This window comes from Cololabis saira, chromosome 9 (genome assembly GCF_033807715.1).
Source record: "Cololabis saira isolate AMF1-May2022 chromosome 9, fColSai1.1, whole genome shotgun sequence".
Lineage (NCBI taxonomy): Eukaryota > Metazoa > Chordata > Actinopteri > Beloniformes > Belonidae > Cololabis > Cololabis saira.
Window position 1 is genome coordinate 10,982,265 of NC_084595.1, and position 25,618 is coordinate 11,007,882.

A 25,618-nucleotide genomic window follows, 5' to 3' on the forward strand; every position below is an offset into this window, starting at 1 on the left:
CTGTTTTTCTTTGTGGCTGCTGACAGACATCTTCAACAGATACCACCTAACACAGGGGTAGGCAACCCTAGTTCTAGAGAGACGCAGTCCTGCATGTTTTAGATGGTTCTCTGCTTCATCACACCCTGATACAAAGGACCGTGTCATTAACAGAAGCCGATGATGACCGTTAATTAGAATCAGGTGTGGTGATGCAAGGCAACACCTAAACATGTGGCTCTGTAGGACCAGGGTTGCCGACCCCTGACCTAACATGTTGAACCGACACTGAAATAAAATACGAATGTTGCATTTAGTGGACGGTGTGTTAATACAAATGGGTGGTTGCTTGGTCAAGGGCGGTAACATAATTACGGGTGAGGAAGTGATAACGGCTAGCCATTGGCTGAGCCAACTGCCTATCAATCATATTAGAATGTCATTGACTGCTACAAATCAAGCCAGAAATCTTGGTGTAATTACTGACTCAGACCTGAACGTCAACAGCCATCTAAAGTTTATCACCAAATCTGCCTATTACCACCTGAAAAACATTGCTAGAATTCAGGGGTTTCTGTCTAAACAAGACATGGAAAAACTTATTCATGCATTCATTTTCAGTAGGTTGGATTATTGCAATGGCATCTTTACAGGCCTTAACAAGAAATCAATCAGGCAGCTGCAGCTGATCCAGAACGCTGCCAGAGTCCTTACAAACACCAGGAAACTGGACCACATTACACCGGTCATGAAATCACTACACTGGCTTCCAGTGAGTCAAAGGATAGAGTTTAAAATCTTACTGCTGGTCTACAAAGACCTGAATGGTCTTGGACCAGAATCCATGCTGGATCTGTTAGTTCCTATGAAGCTCCCAGACCCCTGAGGTTCATCTGGATCTGGTTTGTTCTGGTTCCCAAGAACCAGAACCAAGCAAGGTGAGGCAGCGTTCAGTTATTCTGCTCCTCACCGGTGGAACAAACTTCCTGTAGACCTGAGGTCTGCTCCAACTGTCAGCTCCTTTAAATCAGGGTTAAAAACATTACCGTTTACTGAAGTGTACTCTTAAATTAAATACTTACCTGCTGGACTCTACTTTTTAACAACTTGGGCTTTTTATTATTTTATCTCTTTTCTTATCATTTTATTTCATTTCAGAATCAGAATCATGTTTATTTGGCTAAGTCAGTTCCAACAAGACAGGGAATTTGACTCGGTTATTTTCGCTCACTGTACAGTAAATAGGCAAATGACAGCTCTTATTAACATATATACAATTTAGAAAAAAAAGTGAAAAGTGCAGCAGTATGAGGTAGACATGGTTATAACTTGTGCTTTTTATTATTTGACCTCTTTTCTTATTTTATTTCATCTTATTTGTTATTTACCGTTTAATTTTCTTGCTGCTTTGATGTAAAGCACTTTGAATTACCTTGTGTTGAATTGTACCGGGGGCAGGGCTAAATAAGTAACCGGGGCAGGGCTAAATAAGTTTTTTAACTTCTCCCTGCTCCATTTCGAGCATGCAAAAAAGGAAAAAAAAAAAGCCAGTGAGGCATGTTTTTGTTTATGATTGTTATGATTTATATTATACTGTATTTATCATGATTATTATTTAACTATTGTTCTTTGGTTTAAATATATATATATATATATATATATATATATATATATATATATATATATATATATATATATATATATATATATATATATATATTTTTTTAGCATGTTCGAAATAAAATTTTCATTCATTCATTCATTCATTCATTCATTCATTCATTCATTCATTCATTGTGCTATACAAATAAACTTGCCTTGTCTTGCCTTGCCTAGAAATACATTTATTGTGTGATATAAACAATCGTGGCGTGGTACTTGGGAAGTCTGGACGTTTTCCCCTATCTGTGCATCCAGGAACTCCAATAAACCTTGCAGTTGAGCATGAGACTCAATGCCACAGTGAGATGGTGACACTTGTTGCCCCGCTGGGCTTGCCATACATGTGTTCATAATGGAGGCTGGGCGTAATGTCGTTGTAGTTTCGCTCTCCCTTTTTTCTCTGTACTTTGTTTATGCTCACATTTATCGTTCTCATCGGTTGTTGAGAACAAATGTGCTGCACAGCGACCACCTCCCAAGTTTAGTTTATGTTTATGTGAAGTACTTGTTGCGGGTGATCGGACGGAGAGCGGGGTGTCTGGTGTCTGCAGGGACGCAGCAGCTCGTCTACACGCTGACCAGCTGCAGGTGAGCTGGAGCATACAGGGTGCGATTTGCCGGTGGAGTACTGTCTTTTTTTTTTCGTTTTGCAGAGACTATAAAAATGAATTCTCCCATAATTTTACAAGAGGTGGTAGTAGCCAAAAATTGTACTCAAGTAAAAGTACTGTTACTTCAGAATAATATGACTCAAGTAAAAGTAAAAAGTAGTCATCCAAATAATGACTTGAGTAAAAGTAAAAAAGTAAGTAAAAACTACTCAAGTACTGAGTAACTGTTGAGTAACGTCTGATTTATTTTTTTAACACAACCATTCTAACAGACAAAAGTACAAAATAATCATCTTCATACAAATTAAATCAATAAAATAAATTAAAATTAATAAAAAATAGCTTAAATTAAAATAATCTTAAAGTTAATTCAAGTACTTTTTAATAAATTAATAATATTATATAATAATATTATATATAAAATTAAATATATAAAATAATAACAGAATAAAAACATAAATTAAGCACAAGTAGCACAAAATTTCATGCCTTTGTACTTTTCTTTTTTAACCAGGCAGAACTAGAACAAGCCCATGAACTCAAAGAAACTGTGTGTGTGTGTTTGAGTCTGTGTAAATGTGACAAAACATGCAAAAACAAACATTTTTCCCAAAGAATCACTCAGTGATGTCATGAGATTGACGCGTACGCAGATAAAAGGGATAAAAGAAAAGTAACAGCTCAACGTAGCCTAATGTAGCGGAGGAAGAGTAACAGTTTCTCCTTCACAAATCTACTCAAGTAAAAGTAAAAAGTATAGTGATTCAAAACTACTCCTAAAAGTACAACATTTCCCAAAACTTACTCAAGTAAATGTAACGGAGTAAATGTAACTCGTTACTACCCAGAGGTGGAAAAAGTACAAAAATATTGTACTTAAGTAAAAGTACAAATTTTCTGCTTGAAAATTACTTAAGTAAAAGTAAAAAGTACCCATTAAGAAAATTACTTAAGTAAAAGTATAAAAGTACCTCAAATTAAATATAATAAAGTACCAAAAGTACATGGTGTAAAATGTACTTAAGTACAAAAGTAAAAAGTACAAAGTACAAAATTCAAAGTACAAAATTATTTTCAAAAGGATTGCAAAGAAATGAAGAATCCAAGAATTTGCTTACAACTCTAAATAATGGTGATATTATTCTGACCCCTTTAGCGTTTGTTTCCATTAACCCATTTTAATTTCGTCGGCTTGAGCGTCGGCTGCCGCTCAAGGCTGATTTATGGTTCCGCGTTACACCAACGCAGAGCCTACAGCGTAGGGTACGCGGCGACACGCACCGTACGGTGCGCTTCGCCGCGTACCCTTACGTCGATTTAACGCGGAACCATCATTCAGGCTTCAGTCTTCATCGGTACTCGACGCGACGGCGGTTCCTCCAGCCTTTCCGGCCCGCCTCTGCGGCGCAACTCTCCCGGGGGCTGCGGCTCCTTCTCGGGGAGGCCGAGTCTCCCCGTCTGCCCCAGGTGTCTCGCATGGATCTATAATATTAACGGTATTAAAGGTGTCTCGTCACGGACCCGCCGCCGGGCAATCACGGGCAATTCACTCGCCCCCCTTCCTTCCCGTCCGCCTTATCGACGCACACCTACGCCGTAGGCTACGGCGTAGGGTGTGCGTCGCCGCGTACCCTACGCCGTAGCTCTGCGCCGGTGTAACGCGGGACCATAAATCAGCCCCCGCTGTGCTATTTTCATGGCTTTAATTTGTAGCGAGTAACGACGTGTCCAATTTTAAATGTAGCGGATTAAAAGTACGATTTTTTCCTTGAAAATGTAACGAAGTAAAAGTAAAAGTACAGAACAATGAAAGTATCAATAAAAGTACAAATTCTCAAAAATCTTACTTAAGTACAATAACGAAGTACTTGTACTTCGTTACTTTACACCACTGTTACTACCCACCTCTGAATTTTACCCAATGCTTCATATCGCCCTCTTCACAACTACAATCACTACAGGCACAGTGAATTTCAATTTTTTTTTTTTTTACTATGGAACAAATTGAAATATTAACATCTAAACTTCACACACTTTACTTTTCTACAAAGGTCAGTCGCCTTTTTTGCTTCAGGTTCTGTTTTGCAGAGACTATAAAAATGAATTCTCCCATAAATTCAACCAATACCTCATATAGCCCTCTTCACAACTACAATCACTACAAGCATGCTTAATTTCAAACAATTTTACTGTACAAAAATTTTAATATTAAGGTGTAAACTTCAAACACCTTACTTTTCTAAAAAGGTCAGTCACCTTTTTTGGTTCAAGTTCTGTTTTGCAGAGACTGTAAAAATGAATTCTCCCAAGCAAAAAAGGAGACTGACCTTTTTAGAAAAGTAAGGTGTTTGAAGTTTACACCTTAATATTTCAATTTAAAATTGTTGTGCCTGCATGTTTGAAATAAAATCTTCAAATCAAATCAAACAGATCCAGCATGTATTTTGGTCCAAGACCATTCGGTGCTCTGTAGACCAGCAGTAAGATTTTAAACTCTATACTTTGACCTTTTGTGCAGGTGATCACTTCTTTGATCTGTTATTTTTAGCGTGGAGAACAGCCGCCTGAGGAGGTTCTGCAGCCGTGCGGGTTACGGCTGGGACTACCCGGACACAGAGTACAGAGACATCCCGCTGTGCTTCCCGGAGTTCCTCTGCTGCAGACTGCTGGACTTGTTGTTCACTGATGAAAACTTCCGGCTCAGTCCGGCGGGTACGTCACCACACGCAGGGCTCTTAAACCCCATTAAACACTACAGTCTGATTCACAGGACGACCATGTCTATATTTAAAAGGTAGGCGTTGAATAGTTGGACTGCATACCTCTGCCAAAGCTGACCCCCTCCCCCAAAATAAATAATTGGACCCCAGTCACTTTTAGAAGTTAAGCATTTCTAAGTTGGGCCACTGCTCATAAACAAGTCAAACCTGTGCATAACGTTCAGTAATCCTGCAAGGAGACAACTAGTACTAACTGTGTAATGGACACAGGTGGGACAGCTAAAATAGACACAAACATCAACATTAGGAGAAGAATTGTGTCCCCTGTGCCATCAAACTATTCACTGGGGGGAAGGAGGGAAGAACAGAGGGATGGGGGGGGGGTCAGTCAGTCAGTCAGTCTGACCAACAACTAACAGGACTGTGCAAAACTTTGTGCAATATTTTCATAACAGATATTGTGGTGTACAGAAAACATGTATCATATAATATTATACAAAATTATATATTGCAATCATTACTTTACTATCATACGATCTGTCTTTTTGGCTTTTTTATTACTTGGCTTTTTGTATTACTTATATATTTAATATATATCGTATATATATATCATATATATATATTATTACTATCTTACATACATACATATTCTATATATAAGTATATATTTATATTTTATATTATAAATGCACACGCGTATATGCACATATATTTTTATTCTATTTTTTTTATTTCTTTTCTTTTCTATTCATATACTTCTATCTTTTCATCTTTTATATGGGTGTTGGTTTTGGGGTGTTTTATTTCTCCTTTCTTAGTTCTTGTATATGACAGTGCTGAGTGAGTGAGATGGAGATGTCAATTTCCCCGAGGGAACCTCCCAAAGGGATTAATAAAGTCGTCTGAATCTGAATCTGAATCTGAATTTGACAAAATAAGATGTATTATCCAACAAGTGACATCGTCTTTCACCAGTCCTCACCGTTACTAGATACATGTCAGAATATAGTACAGTGAACATAAACCAAAATTAAAAATGTTGAGCTTGAATTCGGAGTTATGTGCATCAAAATTGGAGGAAAAATTAAGGGATATAAAGGAGAACATTTTCTTCTTTGGGATTTCTTTTCCTTTTTTTGTCTGGTCTTTATCAGAACTCAAGTAGTTTTTTGTGTCTTTCTACCTTTTTGGTCTTGACTTAACGTGGAAAGGGCAGATGGTGGATCATCTGTAGTTCTGTAGTAAACAAAGGTCGCATGTTAGACGTCAGACTCAGAGCAGATTTGTTGTTGTTTTGGAGCATAATGTGACGTTCGAAAACGCAAAACTCTCTGTCTCCGTCTACACGCATTTTTTACACGGAGTTTTCAAAAATCTTCACTTTGCCCAGAGTTTTTTTAAACATTCGTTTATTTGTGTTTTCATGTGGATGACAGGTCCAAACGTAGGAAAATATCTTCGGTTTAGCAGATACCGGCTGCGTGTGGACGGAGTCTGGGCAGTCAGATGGGGCAGAGCTGTGGAGACGTCTCCCTGCTGCTACGTCATATGACGCGGTGTTCGGGGAAAAAAAGCGTTCACTTTTTCCTCTGAATACGTGCCCTTATGTCTTGTAAAACATATTAAATCCTACATTAACTTCTCACATAGTCATTTTCACATAAGGTCAGGTATAATCTTTGAAAAAATTCTAACCTGCAATATGCTCTTTAAAGTCAAACACAGTGGGATCAGGTTCAGATATGAACTGCAGACTACCTGACTTTTGGTTTTGCAGCTCTTGAGCTTGCTTTGCTGCCGTTTGGCTGGACCAGAACCGACACTATTAGACACCTAAAAATGAATTTCTCAGCTTTTGTATTTTGCTACATCATCAATAAACCCTGGTGAGCCACTGGAAGGGATGCATGCCCACTCCATCACATCTGAATGTTACAAGGATGACATATCCTTGGGTCATGAGCGATTCCTAACATCCCGTCACAGAGTTGTACACAATCTGATTTTCATCTGGCAAAATAATGCTCTCCCTAATCATCTATTTATAGTGTAGTAATAATAATAACTTGTAGTAATCTGTCACCAGATTTTTCTTTACTGTTCTGTTTTCTGAGTATGGACCATATTGCTCCATGTGATGGATTTGTTGTGTATTTTCCTGAGACTGCATGTTCCTGCTTCGTACCAACAGCTTCTGCGCGTCACACTTAAAATTAACTTTAGACCTATCCACTGCATCCCTGGTGAAAACCAAACAAATCCTGTAACTGACTGTTGCTGAGCAGGAGCTCCACAGCTGCAATACTATAAAAGGTTTGTAAAGTCAACATCTGCGTTGCACAGATAAATATCTTTAGCCTGTTCATTTTAAACCATTACCTCTTGTCGTGGCCTTTTTAAGGGGCGTTATTTAGTCACTGAACGAATGCTGATGGTTTATGTTGTTCAAGTTACCTAAAATAAAAGAAGTATTCTCCCTATCTCTGCTGTAAATGTTTTTCAGATTTGTCTTTTTGTCTATCAATCCATCCACAAGCTACTTCCAACCTGTTTTCATTCTTTATTTCAATTCAATTCCCAAATTCATCACTTTAATACTAGCTCTGCAAACAATCTCCATCCCACCTTTTTCAGGACTACTTTTTCTCAATTTTAGGTTCAGAGGTTCCTCTTTATTGGAACACCTTACCACTCAATATTAGAGAATGCTTGAGCACAAATAATTTCAAAAAACAAATCACAACATTTTTGCTAACCCAGCTTAGCAAAGCTTAACAACTAATGTCCAGAACTTCTCTGCACATCCTCATCAGATTCCTGTTTTTCTAGTAATTTAGCTTATTCTCCTTAGTTGTCCTATGCTTTACATATCTCTGTAGATATTGTTTGTTTCATTATAGGAGGACCACTCGACAAGCCCTTATGGGTTTTTTTGGTTCCTCCTGCACATTTTTTCTGTTACATTGTATTTCTTTTTTTTGTTGTTTCCCTTTTTTTTCTACATACTGTTTGTCTGAATTTTTGGCTGTGGTATATTTTTTTTATGTGCAAATAAATAAACTAAACTAAAACTAAGTGGCAGTGATTTAGACTTGTTGTCTTCAGGTCTGGTCCGGGTGCGTCAGAGGTTAAAAACCCTCCAGCCGGTTGATGAGCTGAAGAAGGGTCCGTTCACGCTGCAGGCCCGGGCGCTGGAGTACCGGCAGGGCGACGCGGGGGTGGAGGTGGACGTCTGTCTCACTGCCTCGTCCCGCTCTGGAAGCCCGGTGTGGGAGAGCGTCCTAACGCTGCTGTCCAGAAACAAGCTCCACAAACCCAGCAGATGCTCACCTGCGGACGGAGACACAAGCGAGCGTCATGGTGATTTCTGCTCAGAGTATGGGCCAATCCCAATACACCCCCTACTTTCTACCTCTAGCCCTGACTCACTACCACTAGCCCTAAAAATCAGGCCAAAAAATTTTAGGGCCCCTGTAATCTTCCCAGGGCCCAGTCCCAATACTCCCACTACCCCTACTTTTCAGCACTACCCCTAAATTTTGCTTGCTACTTCACTGCGTGGTCACGTTTGGATACGTAAGCGACTGCGTAGTTACGTTTGCACATACGTCACACCATATCAGGAAGCCGAGAGCTAAAAGCAAGCTAGAAGGTGTTTTAATTTCAGCTGTAGTTTTAATATTTATTCAGGCGTAAAAGTAACCGTTAAGATCTCCAACCTGGGCTCAGTTCCAAATAACGCCTGTGTAAGAAATTTGATCCGATGTTTTCGGGATGATAAGAGCCGCCGGCTCGGAGCAGCAGCAGCCGGAGTACAGACGTGATCGCCAGGTCAACCTGCGCCGTCGTCCCGGGGGAGAAACCTGCAGCTCTGTGGAGAATTACCGCTGGCTGAAATAAATCATTTAGGAAGATAAATGTTGGTTTAATAGATGAAATCTAACATTTGTAGCTACGCCTGTTAAGAAATTTGCTCTGAAAATTTCGGGATGAGAACTGCCTGCCGGCCCGGGAGCTGATTTATAGTTCCACGTTAAATCGACGCAGAGCTTACGGCGTTGGGTACGGCGTACGGCGCGCGTCGCCGCATAACCTACGCCGTAGGCTCTGCGTTGGTGTAACGCGGAACCATAAATCAGCCTTTATTCTGGCGAGGTTTGAAAAAAACAAGCAACAACGGGCAAGCGAAAGTAAAATATATATTTCTCGCTAGAAATGTAATCAAAATGCATTTTTATGCAGAAACTAACTCAAAATATTGATTTTATTCACTAAAAAATATGAAATGTCCGCCATGTTGTTTTTTTTATTCAGTCTGCAAATGATGATGTAAAGCATTCTGGGAAATTTTTCTGGCCCTAGGTCAGCTAGTGTGCTTCTGAAAACCCTCTCTCTGTAGAGCTAGATTCATACACACTAGCCCTCGATATGCCCACTACCCCCAGATGAAAAGAGGAATTGGGATACCACTAACCTCACGGGAACGCGCAAAATTTAGGGGTAGTGCTGAAAAGTAGGGGTAGTGGGTGTATTGGGACAGGGCCTCTGTTGCAGGAACAAAAAATTGTTGCTTGCTGTGGTCGCTCGTGTTATACTGTATTTTTGTTTTTCTTTTGTTAGACGACCCACTGGCAGAAAATGAGACGCAGGTAGAGCTCAGCGTTCCCACGATGACCGGCCTGCGTTGTTTGTGCTCCTTCTCTGACTCCCCCCCCCATCGGCTGCTCTCTGTGCCGTTCGGGTTTCTGGGCTTCAGATCTCAGACGGTTCCAAGTCTGTGGGTTCTGTCTGTCTGCCTGGCCGAAATAGAAAAGCACAGAGGTAAGAGAGCCAGGTGATGGTGAATGTAACTTTACAGGACGGTGATCGCCAGTCGGTTGTATTTGATCTGTGCAGTGTGTCGTTGGTCAGACCTTCTCACAGCTTTGTTGTCTGTGCAGGGGTGGAGGTGATCACAGCTCCTGTCAACGTCACTGCTCAGTTCATGGAGCCTCTGCTGGCTCCAGGAAAAGTAAGAATCAGGTTTTGGGACCAGCCCAGAGATGTGGGTCAGTCTTGTGCCACAGACCTGAGCTTCAGCATGGAGCAGCGAGGACGCCGCACGCTTCAAGTGGTTGGACGGATTTCTAGGTTTTAATTGGCATAAAAGGTTGATTTTTGCCATTTTGCCTAAACACATTGAAATACAGTACCAACATTTTTCTTTGTTTCTTCTGTTATTTAATTTTAATCTTAAGATTGCATTTGACTAAAAAACTATCTGCTCACCACCATCAAGCAAAGACTTCAGTGTTTCCAGAAATCTTGGGCAGACGGTGTTGATAACCTTAAAATATGACCACTGATTTTTAGTTGCACCGCTAATCACTTAAGTGTTTTTGGAAGCTTAACCCACTCCTGTCAACCAGACCTTTACTACTACTACTACTGTCATTTAGCAGACGCTTTTATCCAAAGCGACTTACATCTGAGATACACAGACACACGATGGAGCAATTAGGGTTAAGGCCTTGCTCAGGGGCCCAAGGTAGTTCATCTTGGTTGCTATCTGGGGGTTGAACCTGGATCCTCCAGACCCAAGCCCCCCTCTGTAGCCACTAGTCCAGGGGTCGGCAACCCAAAATGTTGAAAGAGCCATATTGGACCAAAAACACAAAAAACAAATATGTCTGGAGCCGCAAAAAATGAAAAGTCTTGTATAAACCTTGGAATGAAGACAACGCATCCTACTATATTAGTTATAACTGGGGGAAGATTTTTTTTTCATTGTGCACTTTGAGAAAAAAGTCGAGATGTCAAGAAAAAAGTTGAAATGTTGAGAAAAAAGTCGAAATGTTGAGAAAAAAGTCGAAATGTCGAGATTAATGTTGAAGTACGATCTCGAGAAAAAAGTCGAAATGTTGAGAAAAATGTCGAAATGTTGAGAAAAAAGTCAAAATTTCAAGAAAAAAGTCGAAATGTCAAGATTAAAAAGGAAAGGAAAAAGAAGAAAAGAAAAAAAGGAAAAAAGAAAAAGAAGAAAAAAGGGAAAAAAAAGGTTAACATTTTTGAAATCCAGGGAGCCACTAGGGCGGCGCTAAAGAGCCGCATGCGGCTCTAGAGCCGCGGGTTGCCGACCCCTGCACTAGACTACCACCCCCTCTAATATACATACATACAATATATATACAACAAAACTTGGTTTCTATAATGCTGCTGCAGCAAGAATAAATATTAAAATGCAGTTTGGAAAAGTGGGGCACACAGGAAACACTGCAAATAAATGCCATTTAAAGGAATGTCAGACACAATTTTGTTGTTCATGTGTCTCACCAAATATAAATAAATACAAAATCAATAAACATGTGTATTGTTTCAGCTTGGATCACCAGAGGGGTTCTAGTTAATGCCGAAGTGGGCAGGCGCCCAGGGGCAGAAGCAGGGGGGGGGCAGAGAAGAGGTGTGTTCGCCCAGGGCGTAAAACAAGTCAGGTCCGCCTCTGGCATAAATGACTGAATGTAAAACACATTTCTCAATCTCTTTGTAGAACTTCACCTAAGTTAAAAAGTCGCCATACATGTGTGGACCGTTTACTGAGCACGAGCACCTTGTCGCTAAGTCTACCAGTTGACCACAGCGAGCAGCGAGTGAAGACTTTTCAATATTTGATCCATCCAATATTCCCATTTCCAACTTGCTTGTATGTGACGGTCTGTCGTCTTGTATAATTTATTGAAACACATTCAGTCATTGCATAGATGAGTGGTTCTTCATGCATCCCTGCACCGCTGCTACGTTGCATCAGGAAAACGTTTCCAGCGTGATGGAGAGAAAATACATCCTGGGTCTGAGAGAAGACGGGGGGCTTGCAGGTCTGCTCCAATCAAAGGAAACCTGCCACTAGTTTATTTCCTACACAGTCTTGGAGAATTGTGTTTTTAAAATTCACGTTTTGGGATTTTCAGCTCTATCATCGATTTTTCATATTTACTTATCCTTATTGATGGTTGACCCCTTGACGGATCCAGGAGACAGTTTCAGAGGTGGAAAACCCCACCTGGAAGTGTCCACATGTCAGCCTCGAAACAGCTTGAAGACTGAAGGACTTAATTAAAAAATTGTGTTATTTCTTGGTTATCAAGATTTAAATGTTATTAGGCAGCATTGCTTCTTCAAAAGAAATGAAATAAGGTAGGTACAGTTAATGTCATGTCATTGTTTTTAATCAAGTGTCATTCTTTGTCATGAATTCTTTTTAGCTTTCTGATCCTTGTAGGTTTTATGTTTGTTTGTTTCTTGTTTTTATATGTTTTTATTTTTTTTGTAAAGTTACTTGTCCTTGTATGTATTTTCTTTTATATGAAACTGAATTTATTTTTCTGCTGCCATCTTGCCCAGGACTCCCTGGCAGAAGAGATATTGTATCTCAATGGGACTTTCCTGGATAAATAAAGGATAAATAAAAATAAAAATGTGGCTGCGATTTCACACTGCATACAGTCGGTTTTAGACTTTTCTTTTTGCGCTTGTGTACTCTGAATTTACTTTATGTGGAATATGAGATACGCTGGCTCATTTGTGAGTCTGTCCTGGGCTGACGCACAGCTGAGCAGTAGTAGTGGTGAAGCTGAGGGGCGTGTGTGTGTGTGTGTGTGTGTGTGTGTGAAGGATCTGTGTTGTAGTAGTCTGCTCGGAGGACAAGTCAGATATTCACCAGCTACACGCCTAAAAAGCGCCTTGCATGGATCATCTCATCTGTGCATGTGATGTTTATTAGTGTCCAGGGGAAGATATCTACTGTGAAGGCTTCAGGTAAATTTGTTCTTCAAACGTTTCATTTTAAGAGTATTTTTTATAAATATTGGTATATGATCTGTAAAGTACAGCCAGTGTTAATGTGTGTGCAATGAAGTAATATATGTATAAAGAATAAGAGAGAGAATGAGAATGTTAAAGAAGAAAGCATCATTAATATTTGCATGTAAAAGGGGATTTTCTTAGTATTTAATAGGCTTCGTAGGTCACTGGTTACCTGAAACAGTTAAAGCTGCTGTTCCTCACTGATGAGACAAAATACTCAGCAACCTTGTTCTAAGTGAGGGGGGGATATGTGTTTTTATAACCTTGTAACCATCACAAGATGGAAGCACGCATGTTTACATGTGCCCCGGTATTATTCATTTATAGAGTCCTGATTCTGTCACACGAGTCGGTCAAATGTGAGTAATTTTGTTAAGATTCTGCACAGACTGCAGCGGAGTCGAGCATGCACAGCCAGAAAATGAAGAAAAAAGTGTTTTCAGTCTCATATTCTTAATAAATGTCTTATATGCCATTACACAATTGATCAAGTTTTTTTTAACCATAAAATTGAATAAAATTAACATCACAGATATAGTATAAGCTTTGTGCTGGCGTTGCTGAGACGGCTGATTTGTGGGTCACAGTGTGAATTTCAAACCCAGCTGATATCCATGTTCACGTGAAACGTCTCAGATGGAGGGATGGAGGGTGGAGGTCTGTTTTAAACAGATGAAACACACTCCTTCCCTCCGTTAGAGCACTTTAAAAGGAATTCATGTCTCTGTCTTCAAAGAGCGAATCCTCAGGGAACGCAGGTTATTTTCTGCTTCTTTTAAAAGTACAAGCCTCATTTATTTATTCAGAGAGGCCCGCACTAAATGACAGCTTGTTCTCCTTCACTGAGCCGCCGTTGTTCGTAAAACAACTCAACTGCACTTACTGTTACCTGCCCCAGTTACTGCTTGAATGGTGCAGATACTGAGCCAGAGATGAAGTTATGTCATTGTGTATGCTGACTGCAATGGTGAACTAAATGCATATGTGCAAACGCTGGAGGAAGAATCTGAGACGATGCACAGCAGTAAAAGAGTAGAATTAAGCTTTTCCACAGAAACAATGATGTAAAAGGGAAACGGGCCGGTGGACATGGAGAGGGGAGTAAGCTGAGGAGCTTGGAATTTGGCAAGGCCGTCATGTCTAAAACCAGGATCTGCAAGGACATGAAGGTTTCTCTCTGGCTAGGTCAGGGGTCGGCAACCCAAAATGTTGAAAGAGCCATATTGGACCAAAAACACAAAAAACAAATATGTCTGGGGCCGCAAAAAATGAAAAGTCTTGTATAAACATTAAAATGAAGGCAAATGGCGAAATGTCGAGAAAAAAGTCGAAATGTTGAGAAAAAAGTCAAAATGTCAAGAAAAAAGTCAAAATGTCGAAATTAATGTTGAAGTACAATCTCGAGAAAAAAGTCGAAATGTCGAGAAAAAAGTCGAAATGTTGAGAAAAAAGTCGAAATGTCGAGAAAAAATTTGAAATGTCGAGATTAATGTTGAAGTACAATTTCGAAAAAAAAGTCGAAATGTCGAGAAAAAAGTCGAAATGTCGAGATTAAAAAAGGAAAAAGGAAGAAAAAAAGAAGAAAAAAAAGAAGAAAAAAAGAGGAAAAAAAGAGAAAAAAAAGAAAATAAAGAGGAAAAAAAGAAGAAAAAAAGGAAAAAAATTGTCAAACATTTCTGAAAAAGCTCCAGGGAGCCACTAGGGCGGCGCTAAAGAGCCGCATGCAGCTCTAGAGCCGCGGGTTGCCGAGCCCTGGGCTAGACCTTCATGACAACCCATGAGGATCTCATAACCTGCTTCTGGGCAGTGTGTTTTCTCATGTCTGTGAAATCCCTCACTAAGTTCTTAGCCATGATCACATCTTATTTCAGATCATAATGAGAAACCATTAAAATATCTCCAGAGTCTCAAATTTGAACCAAAACAAAAAACCCTGATCAGAGTTGTAGGAACCGTGGATTGTCTTATTGTCGTCAGACATTTAACAACTCAGCTGTCATAGTTGGTGCACGTACACGCTGATTTTACTAGCCAAACACCTGAGGGTAAATATAAAATACATATAGTCAAGTCAAGTCACGTTTATTTATAAAGTACTTTAAAAACAACATCTGACCAAAGTGCTGTACAAGCCGAAGGAAAAACAAAACAGGACAAATGTATTGTTACTCTTTCATTAAAGAAAAACCCACAATGGTCAATGAAATAACAAAAAAAAGTAACAATTTATTGAAGATTGACAAATGAAATTCAGACATTGCTTTTGAATTGTGGTTAAACTGAATCTTTAAAAACAAAAGTAAAAGCACTAATGAAAACGGCCTTGACAAATCGGTTGGCACCCTCATCTTTTGTTGCACAACCGTTCGAGGCGTCAGCTGCTGTAGCTCTCAGTACGTTTAGTCTAGTGAGACTTCTACAGTTGTAGACGATTCCTCGTGAACAAACTGCTCCGGCTCTCAGGTTTGGAGGCTTTCTCCAGACTGCATGTTTCAGGCCTTTCCACTGATGTTCAATAGGATTTAGATCAGGACTTGTAGAGGGACAGAATAGTCCAGTGTTTTGTTCTCAGTCATTCTGGGTGTTGAGTGTTTTAGTCGTGATCCTGTTGGAGGAACCACGACCTGAAACTGAGACCAAGTTTCTGACAGTGGGCGGCACGTCTGTCCTGATAGTCTTGAGATTTCATTGTACCTGCACAGATTCAAGACTTCCTGCACCAGACACAGCAAAGCTGCTCCAAAACGAAACCATGTTTCACAGCATTTAGTCTTTTTTTAATGTTTTTTTCATGTCTGGAGATAGAGCTGATGGGACTTGTGGTTTGTTTCAATTGTCCAAAGGACATTATCGATATGTATTTTGATAAATTCCTTCACCTTGACTTTCATCTTGTTCAACTTGAATCTAGTCGGTCTGGCTCTTTGGTTACTGTTCATATCACCCATCTCCAATTTGTCATCAGCGTTCTTTCTGATCTCCTCAGAAACCGTTCTCTGTTGTCTCTGGTCCGTGTTTGGTGTGGTGAACGGCACGTTACCAACGGGCAGGCTAATAACGTTTAACCCTTTTAATAGTCAGACCGACTCACTGAAGATTGAAGAAACCTGGGATGTTAATGACAAGACACACTAGTTTTGTCACGGCTCAAAGACAGAGAACCCAAATGCACGACACCAAACACAATCAGAGTCCAAGAGGCTTTAATCAGGGTCAAAAGGCAGGCAGGGGTCAAAACCGGGTAGTCAGGCAGATCAGGCAAACAATCCAAGGGGTTAGGCAGAAATCCAAAAAACCGGAATCAGGCAGGGTCACAGACAGACAGGCAGGCAGGCAGAAAACTGATCAAAAATCGGGAACGCTGGAAAGTGAGGCACAAACACTCGACAATCTGGCAAACTAGAAGGTGGAAATGGGCCGGTATATGAGGGGAACTGCTGATGAGGGAAACCAGGTGTGGAGCTGGGCAGGGGAAGCACAGGTGAAGGGAATGAGTGGATTTCTGGCTGATGAGGGTGGCAGGGTCTGGAATGACAGGAGAGTGAGTTAACAAGTAAAAAACATATTCAACTGAAAAACCATGACAGAACCTCCCCCTCAAGGGACGGCTCCCGACGTCCCACCAGGCTGGTCGGGATGAGCACGGCGGAAGTCCCGGATGAGAGTGGGATCCAAGATCCTCTGTGTAGGAACCCAGCAGCGCTCCTCAGGGCCGTAGCCCTCCCAGTCCACCAGATACTGATAGCCCCTCCCACGGCGACGGGACCGAAGGAGGCGCTGCACCGTGTAAACAGGACCACCCCCAATGAGCCGGGGGGGCGGTGGGGGCCTGGAGGCGGGTTGAAGGGGACTCTCCTTGACAGGCTTGAGGCGAGAAACGTGGAATGTGGGATGAACCCTCATGGAACGAGGGAGGCGTAGTCGAACGGCTGCTGGGTTGATAACCTTGGATATGGGGAAGGGACCCACAAAGCGGGGCGCTAGTTTTTTGGATTCCACCCTTAATGGCAAGTCCCGGGTAGAAAGCCAGACCTTCTGACCAGGGGCGTACTGGGGGGCTGGGACGCGACGCCGGTTAGCATCCTTACGGTACCGGTCAGAGGTGCGAAGCAGTGTGGAGCGGGCCTGCAGCCAGGTTCGCCGACACCTGCGAATAAAGGCCTGGACAGATGGGACTGTGATTTCTCCCTCCTGAGTCGGGAAAAGCGGAGGCTGATATCCCCGGGAACACTGGAAAGGCGAGAGTCCAGTAGCTGTGCTGGGAAGGGTATTGTGGGCGTATTCCACCCACAACAGCTGCTTGGACCAGGATGAGGGGTTACGGGACGTGAGGCAACGCAGGGCCGTCTCCATCTCCTGATTCATCCTCTCCGTCTGGCCATTGGACTGAGGGTGGAAGCCTGAAGAGAGGCTGACGGAGGCACCCAAGAGCCTGCAAAACTCACGCCAAAAACAAGAGGTAAATTGGGGCCCCCGGTCAGAGACAATGTCCCTGGGGAGGCCATGAAGACGGAACACATGATGAAGCATCAGTTCAGCAGTTTGTTTGGCAGATGGTAGCTTGGGTAATGGAATGAAGTGAGCAGTTTTGGAGAAACGGTCAACCACAGTGAGTATTACAGTGTTACCATCTGAGGGAGGAAGCCCGGTGACAAAATCCAGGGAGATGTGGGACCAAGGCCGATGAGGAACTTGTAGAGGAAGTAAGAGGCCGGCAGGAGCCTGCCGAAGACTCTTATTCTGGGAGCAGACCTGACAGGCAGCGACAAACTCTCTGGTATCCTTCTCCATGGAAGCCCACCAGAACCGTTGCTTAAGGAACGCCAGGGTGCGGGCGACACCGGGGTGACAGGCCAGGGGTGAAGAATGGCCCCACTGAAGAACCTCAGAGCGAAGGCTGGCAGGCACAAAGAGGAGGTTATTGGGGCAATTACTGGGGGCAGGAAACTGAGAGCTTGCCTGTTTGACCTTGTCCTCCACAGGCCAAGTAATGGCCCCAACCACGCAGGCAGACGGAAGGATCCCCTCAGGTGCGGCCTGGGGCTCCATGACCTGGAACTGGCGGGACAGGGCATCGGCCTTTGTGTTCTTGGACCCTGGGCAGTAAGAGAGAGTGAAGTTGAACCGATTGAAAAAAAACGCCCACCTGGCCTGGCGGGAGTTCAGTCTCTTGGCAGAACGGAGGTATTCCAAGTTTTTGTGGTCAGTCCAAACGACAAACGGCAGCTCCGCCCCCTCCAGCCAATGCCGCCACTCCTCCAAAGCCAGCTTGACGGCTAGCAACTCACGGTTGCCGATGTCGTAATTCCTCTCTGCGGAAGACAACTTGCGAGAAAAAAAGGCACAAGGGTGAAGTTTATGATCCCTAGCAGACCGCTGAGAGAGGACAGCCCCCACACCAGAATCAGATGCATCCACTTCTACCAGAAACTGAAGTGAGGGATCCGGGAGGGTGAGTATAGGAGCAGAGGTGAACAAAACTTTCAACTCACCGAATGACCTCTCCGCCTCGGGGGACCACACAAAAGGGGAGTTGATGGAAGTGAGAGCTGTGAGGGGGGCTGCCACGGCGCTGTAATTTCTTATGAACCGCCGGTAAAAATTGGCGAAGCCCAAGAAGCGTTGCAGTTCCTTCCGGGAGGAAGGAGAGGCCCAATCCCGAACAGCCTTTACCTTGGCAGGATCCATCTGGAGGCCCCCCTCCTTGATAATGGAGCCCAGGAATGAAACCTCCGATGCGTGAAACTGGCACTTTTCGGCTTTCACGAACAGGTGATTCTCCAGGAGCCTGCGTAGGACACCTCCTTGAGGTCCATGTACTCTGGAGGAACCTCAGACAAATCTGGAAACTCAGATGAAGGGGAGTTACAGGGAGTGACAGGCAGAGCAGATCTGAGGCAGACAGCATGGCAATGAGAGCTCCACTGAGAAATTATCCCTGAAGACCAGTTTATGTGAGGGTTGTGTTGTTTCAGCCAGGGATAACCCAAAATGACAGGTAAACTGGGTGCATGAATTAAGTGAAATGTTAGAGTTTCATGATGGTTACCTGACATGCCAAGGTGAACCGGAGCCGTGCGGTGAGTTACGGAGCAGAGCCGACGCCCATCAATTGCGCTGGCCGGGACAGGCTTGGATAGGAGCTCCCGCTTGATTCCCAACTGGGCTGCCAAGGAACTATCCATAAAATTGGCGTCGGCACCAGAGTCGATGAAGACCGTCACCACATGAGTCTGACCAGTTACAGTCAATCTTCCAAAGACCAAAGGGCGAGAGGGCATTTCTGACTCGAAGATCCGGCTCACCAGCACCCCCGGAATTACTGGTGAGCCTGCCCTTTTACTGGGCAGGAAGCCACGAAATGTCCAACCTGGCCACAGTACATGCACCTGTTTTCCCGCAGGCGGCGCTGGCGTTCTGCCAAGGAGAGATGAGTCCGCCCCAACTGCATGGGCTCCGGAAAATCATTAGAAGCGGACGGGGGAGCTGAGACAGGAACCGCGGCCGGTAGGTGAGGGAACCCCCGGAGTACGACGGACTGGGCTCTCTCCCTCTTCCTCTCTCTGAGGCGTCCATCCACCCGAATGGCGAGAGCGATCAGGGCATCCAGGCCGATGGGCGGATCTCTGGCTGCCAGCTCATCTTTAATAGAGTCAGAGAGACCATGATAAAACGCATCATAGAGTGAATCAGCATTCCACTTACTTTCAGCTGCTACCGTGCGAAACTCAATGGAATAATCGGCCACACTTCGTCCCCCCTGAGCCAGGGTGAGCAGACCACGAGCCGCCTCTCTCCCCGGTGTAACGTGATCAAAAACCTTCTTCAGCTCGTCTGAAAAAAGTTTCACTGAGGAACAGATAGGGGATTGCCTCTCCCACTCCGCGGTTCCCCAGTCCCTGGCTCTCCCTGTGAGCTGGGAAATGATGAAGGCCACCCGGGCCCTCTCCGACGGATAGGAAGACGGCTGGAGCTCGAAGAGGAGAGAGCATTGAGTGAGGAACGGCCGGCATGTTCGTGGCTCACCGGAGTACCGCTCTGGAGGCGGAAGCCGAGCCTCAGGTGCTGGAGGTCGGGTCGACAAGAAAAGCTGGTTCATCTGCTCCCGGATGGCGTCTAAACACCGGTCCTGACGAGCGGCAAACTCCTGAAGTCCTCCGGCAACATTGGAGAGTTCCTCCTCATGACGCTGAAGAGCAGCAGCCTGAGAAGACAGCGCGTGCTGTACTGGATCTGGATTTGGGTCGGCTGGGTTCATGCTTTTGGCCAGATTGTACTGTCATGGCTCAAAGACAGAGAACCCAAATGCACGACACCAAACACAATCAGAGTCCAAGAGGCTTTAATCAGGGTCAAAAGGCAGGCAGGGGTCAAAACCGGGTAATCAGGCAGATCAGGCAAACAATCCAAGGGGTTAGGCAGAAATCCAAAAAACCGGAATCAGGCAGGGTCACAGACAGGCAGGCAGGCAGGCAGAAAACTGATCAAAAATCGGGAACGCTGGAAAGTGAGGCACAAACACTCGACAATCTGGCAAACTAGAAGGTGGAAATGGGCCGGTATATGAGGGGAACTGCTGATGAGGGAAACCAGGTGTGGAGCTGGGCAGGGGAAGCACAGGTGAAGGGAATGAGTGGATTTCTGGCTGATGAGGGTGGCAGGGTCTGGAATGACAGGAGAGTGAGTTAACAAGTAAAAAACATATTCAACTGAAAAACCATGACAAGTTTAACATGTGGTCAGATTATTTTATACCTCTCTTAGAGGCACCAACCGTCTACAGGTGGAGGAGTCTCACTGAGAGTTACAGAATACTCCAAAATATCAAGTTGATGGGACCATTTTTATCTGCTACCAAAGGAGACAAAAGTAATTGGGCTGAACTAAAACTGTAAAATAAAATAAAGTTCCAGAACTGGTGTGTTATACCAGATAATGTATAAATCCAGAAATGTACTGAATTCCAAGGCCTTGCATTTGATCTACCACTCATTGATTGTTCCCATTTATCTTACTGTGTGGAATTGTGGGGATCCACCTTTAAAACCACCTTAAATTCAATAATAAAACTGCAAAAACGAACCATACGTATCATCAATAAGGCTGATTACTACGCTCACACAGAGCCACTTTTTCTAAATTCTCATGTTATTAAATTTTAGGATTTGTTTTATTATAAAATCATGCAAATTATGTTCAGAGCAAAATCAAAAATGCTCCCTGACTCAATACAGAGGTTTTTTTCAATTCAGGAGACTCCGTATAATCTTAGAGGTGTCTGCAATTTTACTGTACAAAAAGCTAAAAAAGGTATGAAAAGGAGATGTGTCTCCATTACTGGAGTTAAATTCTGGAATGATGACAACATAAATTTAAAAACATGTCATTCTCTTTTGGTTTTTAAGAAAATGGTTTGTAAAGCTATTTCTGACGCTTATAAGTGTGATTGACTATCTGTTAATGTTTTTTGCTTTTCTGTTGTTTCTTTGCTTTTCTATTGTCTCTTTGGTTATTATTATATTGGAGGCCGGTAGCCAAAAAAAGAAAGTTGGTAATATAGGATAGGCTTTTATAAGCAGTTTGCTTCTGCCTATGCCTTTTCAGTCATTGTTCAACACATGATTATTGGTTTTGTGTGAAATGTCAATGCTGTGCACAATGTTTTTTGGTGTTGTGTTGTTTTTGTGTTTTCATAATTGAATAAACTTCATTCATGTTATAATAAGGGAACAATTCTGCGACACTGATAAAATAGAGGTGTACTTTTCTTGCGTCATAGATTTTTTTTAAAGCAGCACAATGTAACTTTCAGCTTTTGTTGAGTTCGGCGGCTCCTTTGGACAAAAGCGGTAGTGTTTTACCAGAAAGAACACTACATTTCCCATGAGAACCAGCGCGTACTGCCGGAAAACTCCTGTCTCCGTTGCGTGCATTTGTTTTAATAGTGAATTACATAAGACGGGACAGACTTTCAAAACTACTTTTCTGTTTTCAGTGGTCGTTTGAGGGATGGATAGTGAAGAGGTAATGTATCTATTTTTGGCTGAACAATATAATATGACGAAGTTGAAAATCACTAATTTCAACTTGGTTTTATTAGTGAAGTCACCCCCGTCCCCCTGTCCTGTTTCAGCCAGATAATGCTCCCCAAACTACAAACGCTCTGGTTTTGTTCTACTGCACCTTTTTCCTGTCACGTTTTTTAGAGGGACTTTGTCATAAATTAGTAGTCCAACATACTTACTGACAAAATAAAAAAAATACTTTATGACCTGTCAATAACTGAATGTTTTACAGATCAGCCCTGCACAATTTTACAGTTCTCAGGAAAAATAGTAGAAATGTTCTATACATTTTCTTTGCATTGCATTCTTTCCTCTAGTGCTGTAATTCTATTCAATTGTATTATTATTTTATGATCACTATTATTATTCTGTGTCTGTTGTTGATATTGTCAGTCATTTGGAAATATTATATTAAGGTGGAAAAGTTACATAGTGCTGCTTTAATGAGCACTGTTATTCACATCCTCTGCCAGGAAGTAACCCCACCTTTCCTGTTTTGTCTCAGCGTTACAAGTGAACATCCATGAAGAAGCGAGGCATCACCGCTGCTTCTCCAGCAGGGGGCAGCAGTGTGCAGCTCCACTATGACCAGAAAATGGCTTTTCACGTGTATCCCGGGAACGGTCACGTCATAGAAAACAGTTCCTACATCAGGGAGGAGCAGTTCACCAGCCCAGCTGGTACACACCACATGTTTTCAGTCCCAGATACCATCCCCAACAATCATGAGCAAGAGTACAACATAATAGATGACAGGGGGAGCAGAGACTCCACGTGGATGATGTACTCCAGCAGCCAGGCCTATTCAGGGCCAGAAGATGACTCCACAGACCCCCATGAGACCCTGACAGAGACTTCCACTTTGACCTTTGGAGACTCCTACATGAATGAGAGATCGGTGGAGAGCCACAGTCTCCACGGGGTGGAGATGATTCACCTCAAGGAGTTTGTGTTGATAGATGATGATGAAGATGGAGACATGTCGCTGAGGGAGAAAACGGTGACGGACCTGTCAGCGGGGGATGGAAAAGCTGCTGACCTGGTGTGTGGGAGGATGTTCTCCACCTCCAGCGGCTCGCTGTCGGAGAGTAAAGAGGAATCTTTGGTTCATGAAGCACCTCCACCCGAGGAGAAGGAAGAAACTGAGTATGAAAAGAAGCGCTGCTGTTTCTGCATGCTTTTATGACCCTGCAGGAGTCTGTGATACACAAGCCAGTGCAAATGTGGACTGAGCAGCTTTGCTGAGAACTATGTGCTCTCTGCACTGGATGAACTCAATCTGGGTGGGAAAAGTTGCATAACATATACAGACTTTTTTTTTTTTTTTTAAGTTTAGTTTAGTTTAGAGTTTATTTACAAAAAAAACAAAACAAAAAAAAACACAAATACAGATAATAATCAATTGAGGTTTGTAAAATGGGACTCCCCAGAAGCTACTGTAGCTTATGAATAGGGACCCAGTCACACAGCAAAACAAGTATAAATTACACATATAATACATATACATACAGTATAATAACCTTATAACCTAAATAAGAAAAAACACACAATAAAACCCTGAGATTTCCTAGATACAAATATATTCTTATAAACAATTATTAACAATAAAAAAATATTTAAATGTTTTGTGACACAGTCATCCATCCATCCATCCATCCATCCATCCATCCATCCATCCATCCATCCATCCATCCATCCATCCATCCATCCATCCATCACTTTTCAGGTTGAGTCGTCCTCTGAGCCTCCACCTGAGTGTACCAGTATGAAATACTGCCGTTAGAGGCAGTACTCGAGTTGTAAAAAAAAATCAGGGGGGATGGTGGATTTTCTCATATGGGGACAGATAATTTGTGCTGATTACAAATAATATAATATATTACAAATAATAGCACTGACCAAAACACCTGCAGAAATACTGCAGGAATGTCATAGCAGCAGTTAAATGCAGCCTTCTGTAAGCTTTAAATATCCACTGGGCTTACATCAAATACATCAAAACACAACAATAAAAAACAGTTTTCTGAACTTATCAATATGACTCTGTCCTTCACAGGATAAGTAAAATGGATCACTGCAAAAACTCAAATCTTAACAAGAATATTTGTCTTATTTCTAGTTAAAATGTCTCATTTTAGTAAAAAAATCTCATTACACTTAAAACAAGACTCATCACAATTTTCACCTGTTTCAAGTAGATTTTCACTTGGAAGTGGAAGAAGATCTTGTCCCACTGGCAGATTTTCCTACTTATTTCAAGTGAAAATTTACTTGAAACAGGTGAAAATTGTCAAATAAGTTATTTTTCTGGTGATGACTCTAAATGTTGAAATAGCAGTAAAACCACATTCATTGATGAAATGACATAAGGGATGGAAAGGGGGGATGGCAGTTTTACAGGGGGGATGATTTTGACCGTTTTTATTTCAGGGGGGGATGCCATCCCCCCTCATCCCCCCTCAACTCCAGTACTGGTGGCGCTCAAGCTGTGGTTGTCTCAGGCCAGCAGTTAAATATAATCTCTCCCGTGTGTCCGGGTCGTCCTCTGAGCCTCCACCTGAGTGTACCAGTATGAAATACTGCCGTTAGAGGCTTCCAGGAGGAATCCTCACCTGAGGTTCCCTCAGCTGGCTCCTCTCAGCGCGGAGCAGCTCAGCTGACCGACTTCTCTCCCGACATCTGAGGGAGAGTCCAGCTACTCAACAGAGGAAACTGTTTCACCTGCTCGTATCTGCGATCCTGTTCTTTAGGTCACTTCCCAAAGTTTGTCACTACACAGCTGAGTCCATCTCCCACTCCCACACTTCAGTCACTAGTGATCTCTCTCTCACGATAATGACACTCCTCCTCCGCCTATGAAGCACAGGGCAGGCAGATGTGCTGATTCCAATCTCTGCTACTTCACCTAATTGCTATGAATATACTTTGTTTGTTGCAGTGCTTTTAAAAGGTTTATTTGAAAATGTTTAAAATGTCTGATATCGTGAATAACTCAGTGTGAAAAGGAAGGTCTGTTCTCCAAAGGTCATTGATGAAGCTCTTCATGTAAATGAGCAAAAATGCTCTTTTTATGTTGATTATTTGAACATTTCTAAATAACAAAGGACTCCCCCCTATAATAAAAAACTTCCTATCTAATGTAGATAGTTCAACGTGGGGCGTTTCCAAAGCGATCAGGTTTGCTTTCATGAGCAAACGTCCCAGTAAAACCGCACACATCATTTCTAATACTATGGTTTACAAGTAAATCAAATAATCCAGTTCTCACCAGGTCTCAGCAAATGCAGCCCCAGGTCAAAAGCAACACATGACATAATACACCACGACCAGTTATCCTCTTCTTGTGTTTGTTATCAACTCATGCATCATTTTCGAGGAGTGTTGGAGCCCTCTTCTTTATACTGTTGCATCACTTCACTGAGCACAGCTCTCTTATGGCCCTTTTCCACTAGTACCTACTCAGCTCGCTTCTACCCACCACGCCCCGTCTTGCGCTTTTCCACTACGGGCCGAGGCAGGTGGAGCCGTGCCAAGGAGATACTTTTTCTGTACCGAGGCTGCTGAGGTTCTAAGTGTGTTGAGTCGGCACAATATCTGACGTCACCACCCTCCATGCCAGTGATTGGTCGGGGGGCGGGGCCGTCAGACGTTTGAATCAGGAAGCTGGAATCAGCGCGAGAGCGACTCTCGGCTCGCAGCGATTTTATTATACAGCGCAAACGTCTGTTTGGTGATCCAACTC

At 42.7% G+C, this 25,618-nt stretch overlaps 2 protein-coding genes across 2 annotated transcripts; both read left to right on the forward strand.

Moving 5' to 3' along the window:
- Positions 1-1,993: 1,993 nt before the first annotated feature.
- On the forward strand, positions 1,994-12,435 carry si:ch211-12e13.1 (uncharacterized). The gene is made up of 5 exons (XM_061729761.1): positions 1,994-2,229; positions 4,801-4,964; positions 8,078-8,332; positions 9,593-9,793; positions 9,913-12,435. The coding sequence occupies exons 1-5, from the start codon at positions 1,994-1,996 to the stop codon at positions 10,107-10,109; spliced, it is 1,053 nt and encodes a 350-aa protein (XP_061585745.1). The 3' UTR covers positions 10,110-12,435.
- On the forward strand, positions 12,077-23,062 carry si:ch211-12e13.12 (uncharacterized). Its single transcript, XM_061729762.1, has 2 exons — positions 12,077-12,142; positions 22,382-23,062. The coding sequence occupies exon 2, from the start codon at positions 22,400-22,402 to the stop codon at positions 23,060-23,062; it is 663 nt and encodes a 220-aa protein (XP_061585746.1). The 5' UTR covers positions 12,077-12,142; positions 22,382-22,399.
- The last annotated feature ends 2,556 nt before the right edge of the window (positions 23,063-25,618 follow it).

Coding starts and splice junctions, on each gene's coding strand:
- si:ch211-12e13.1 (XM_061729761.1), top strand. CDS start 1,994: ATGGAGGCTGGGCGTAATGTCGTTGTAGTTTCGCTCTCCCTTTTTTCT. Junction 2,230..4,800: donor TACACGCTGACCAGCTGCAG/GTGAGCTGGAGC, acceptor TGTTATTTTTAG/CGTGGAGAACAGCCGCCTGA. Junction 9,794..9,912: donor CGAAATAGAAAAGCACAGAG/GTAAGAGAGCCA, acceptor TTGTCTGTGCAG/GGGTGGAGGTGATCACAGCT.
- si:ch211-12e13.12 (XM_061729762.1), top strand. CDS start 22,400: ATGAAGAAGCGAGGCATCACCGCTGCTTCTCCAGCAGGGGGCAGCAGT.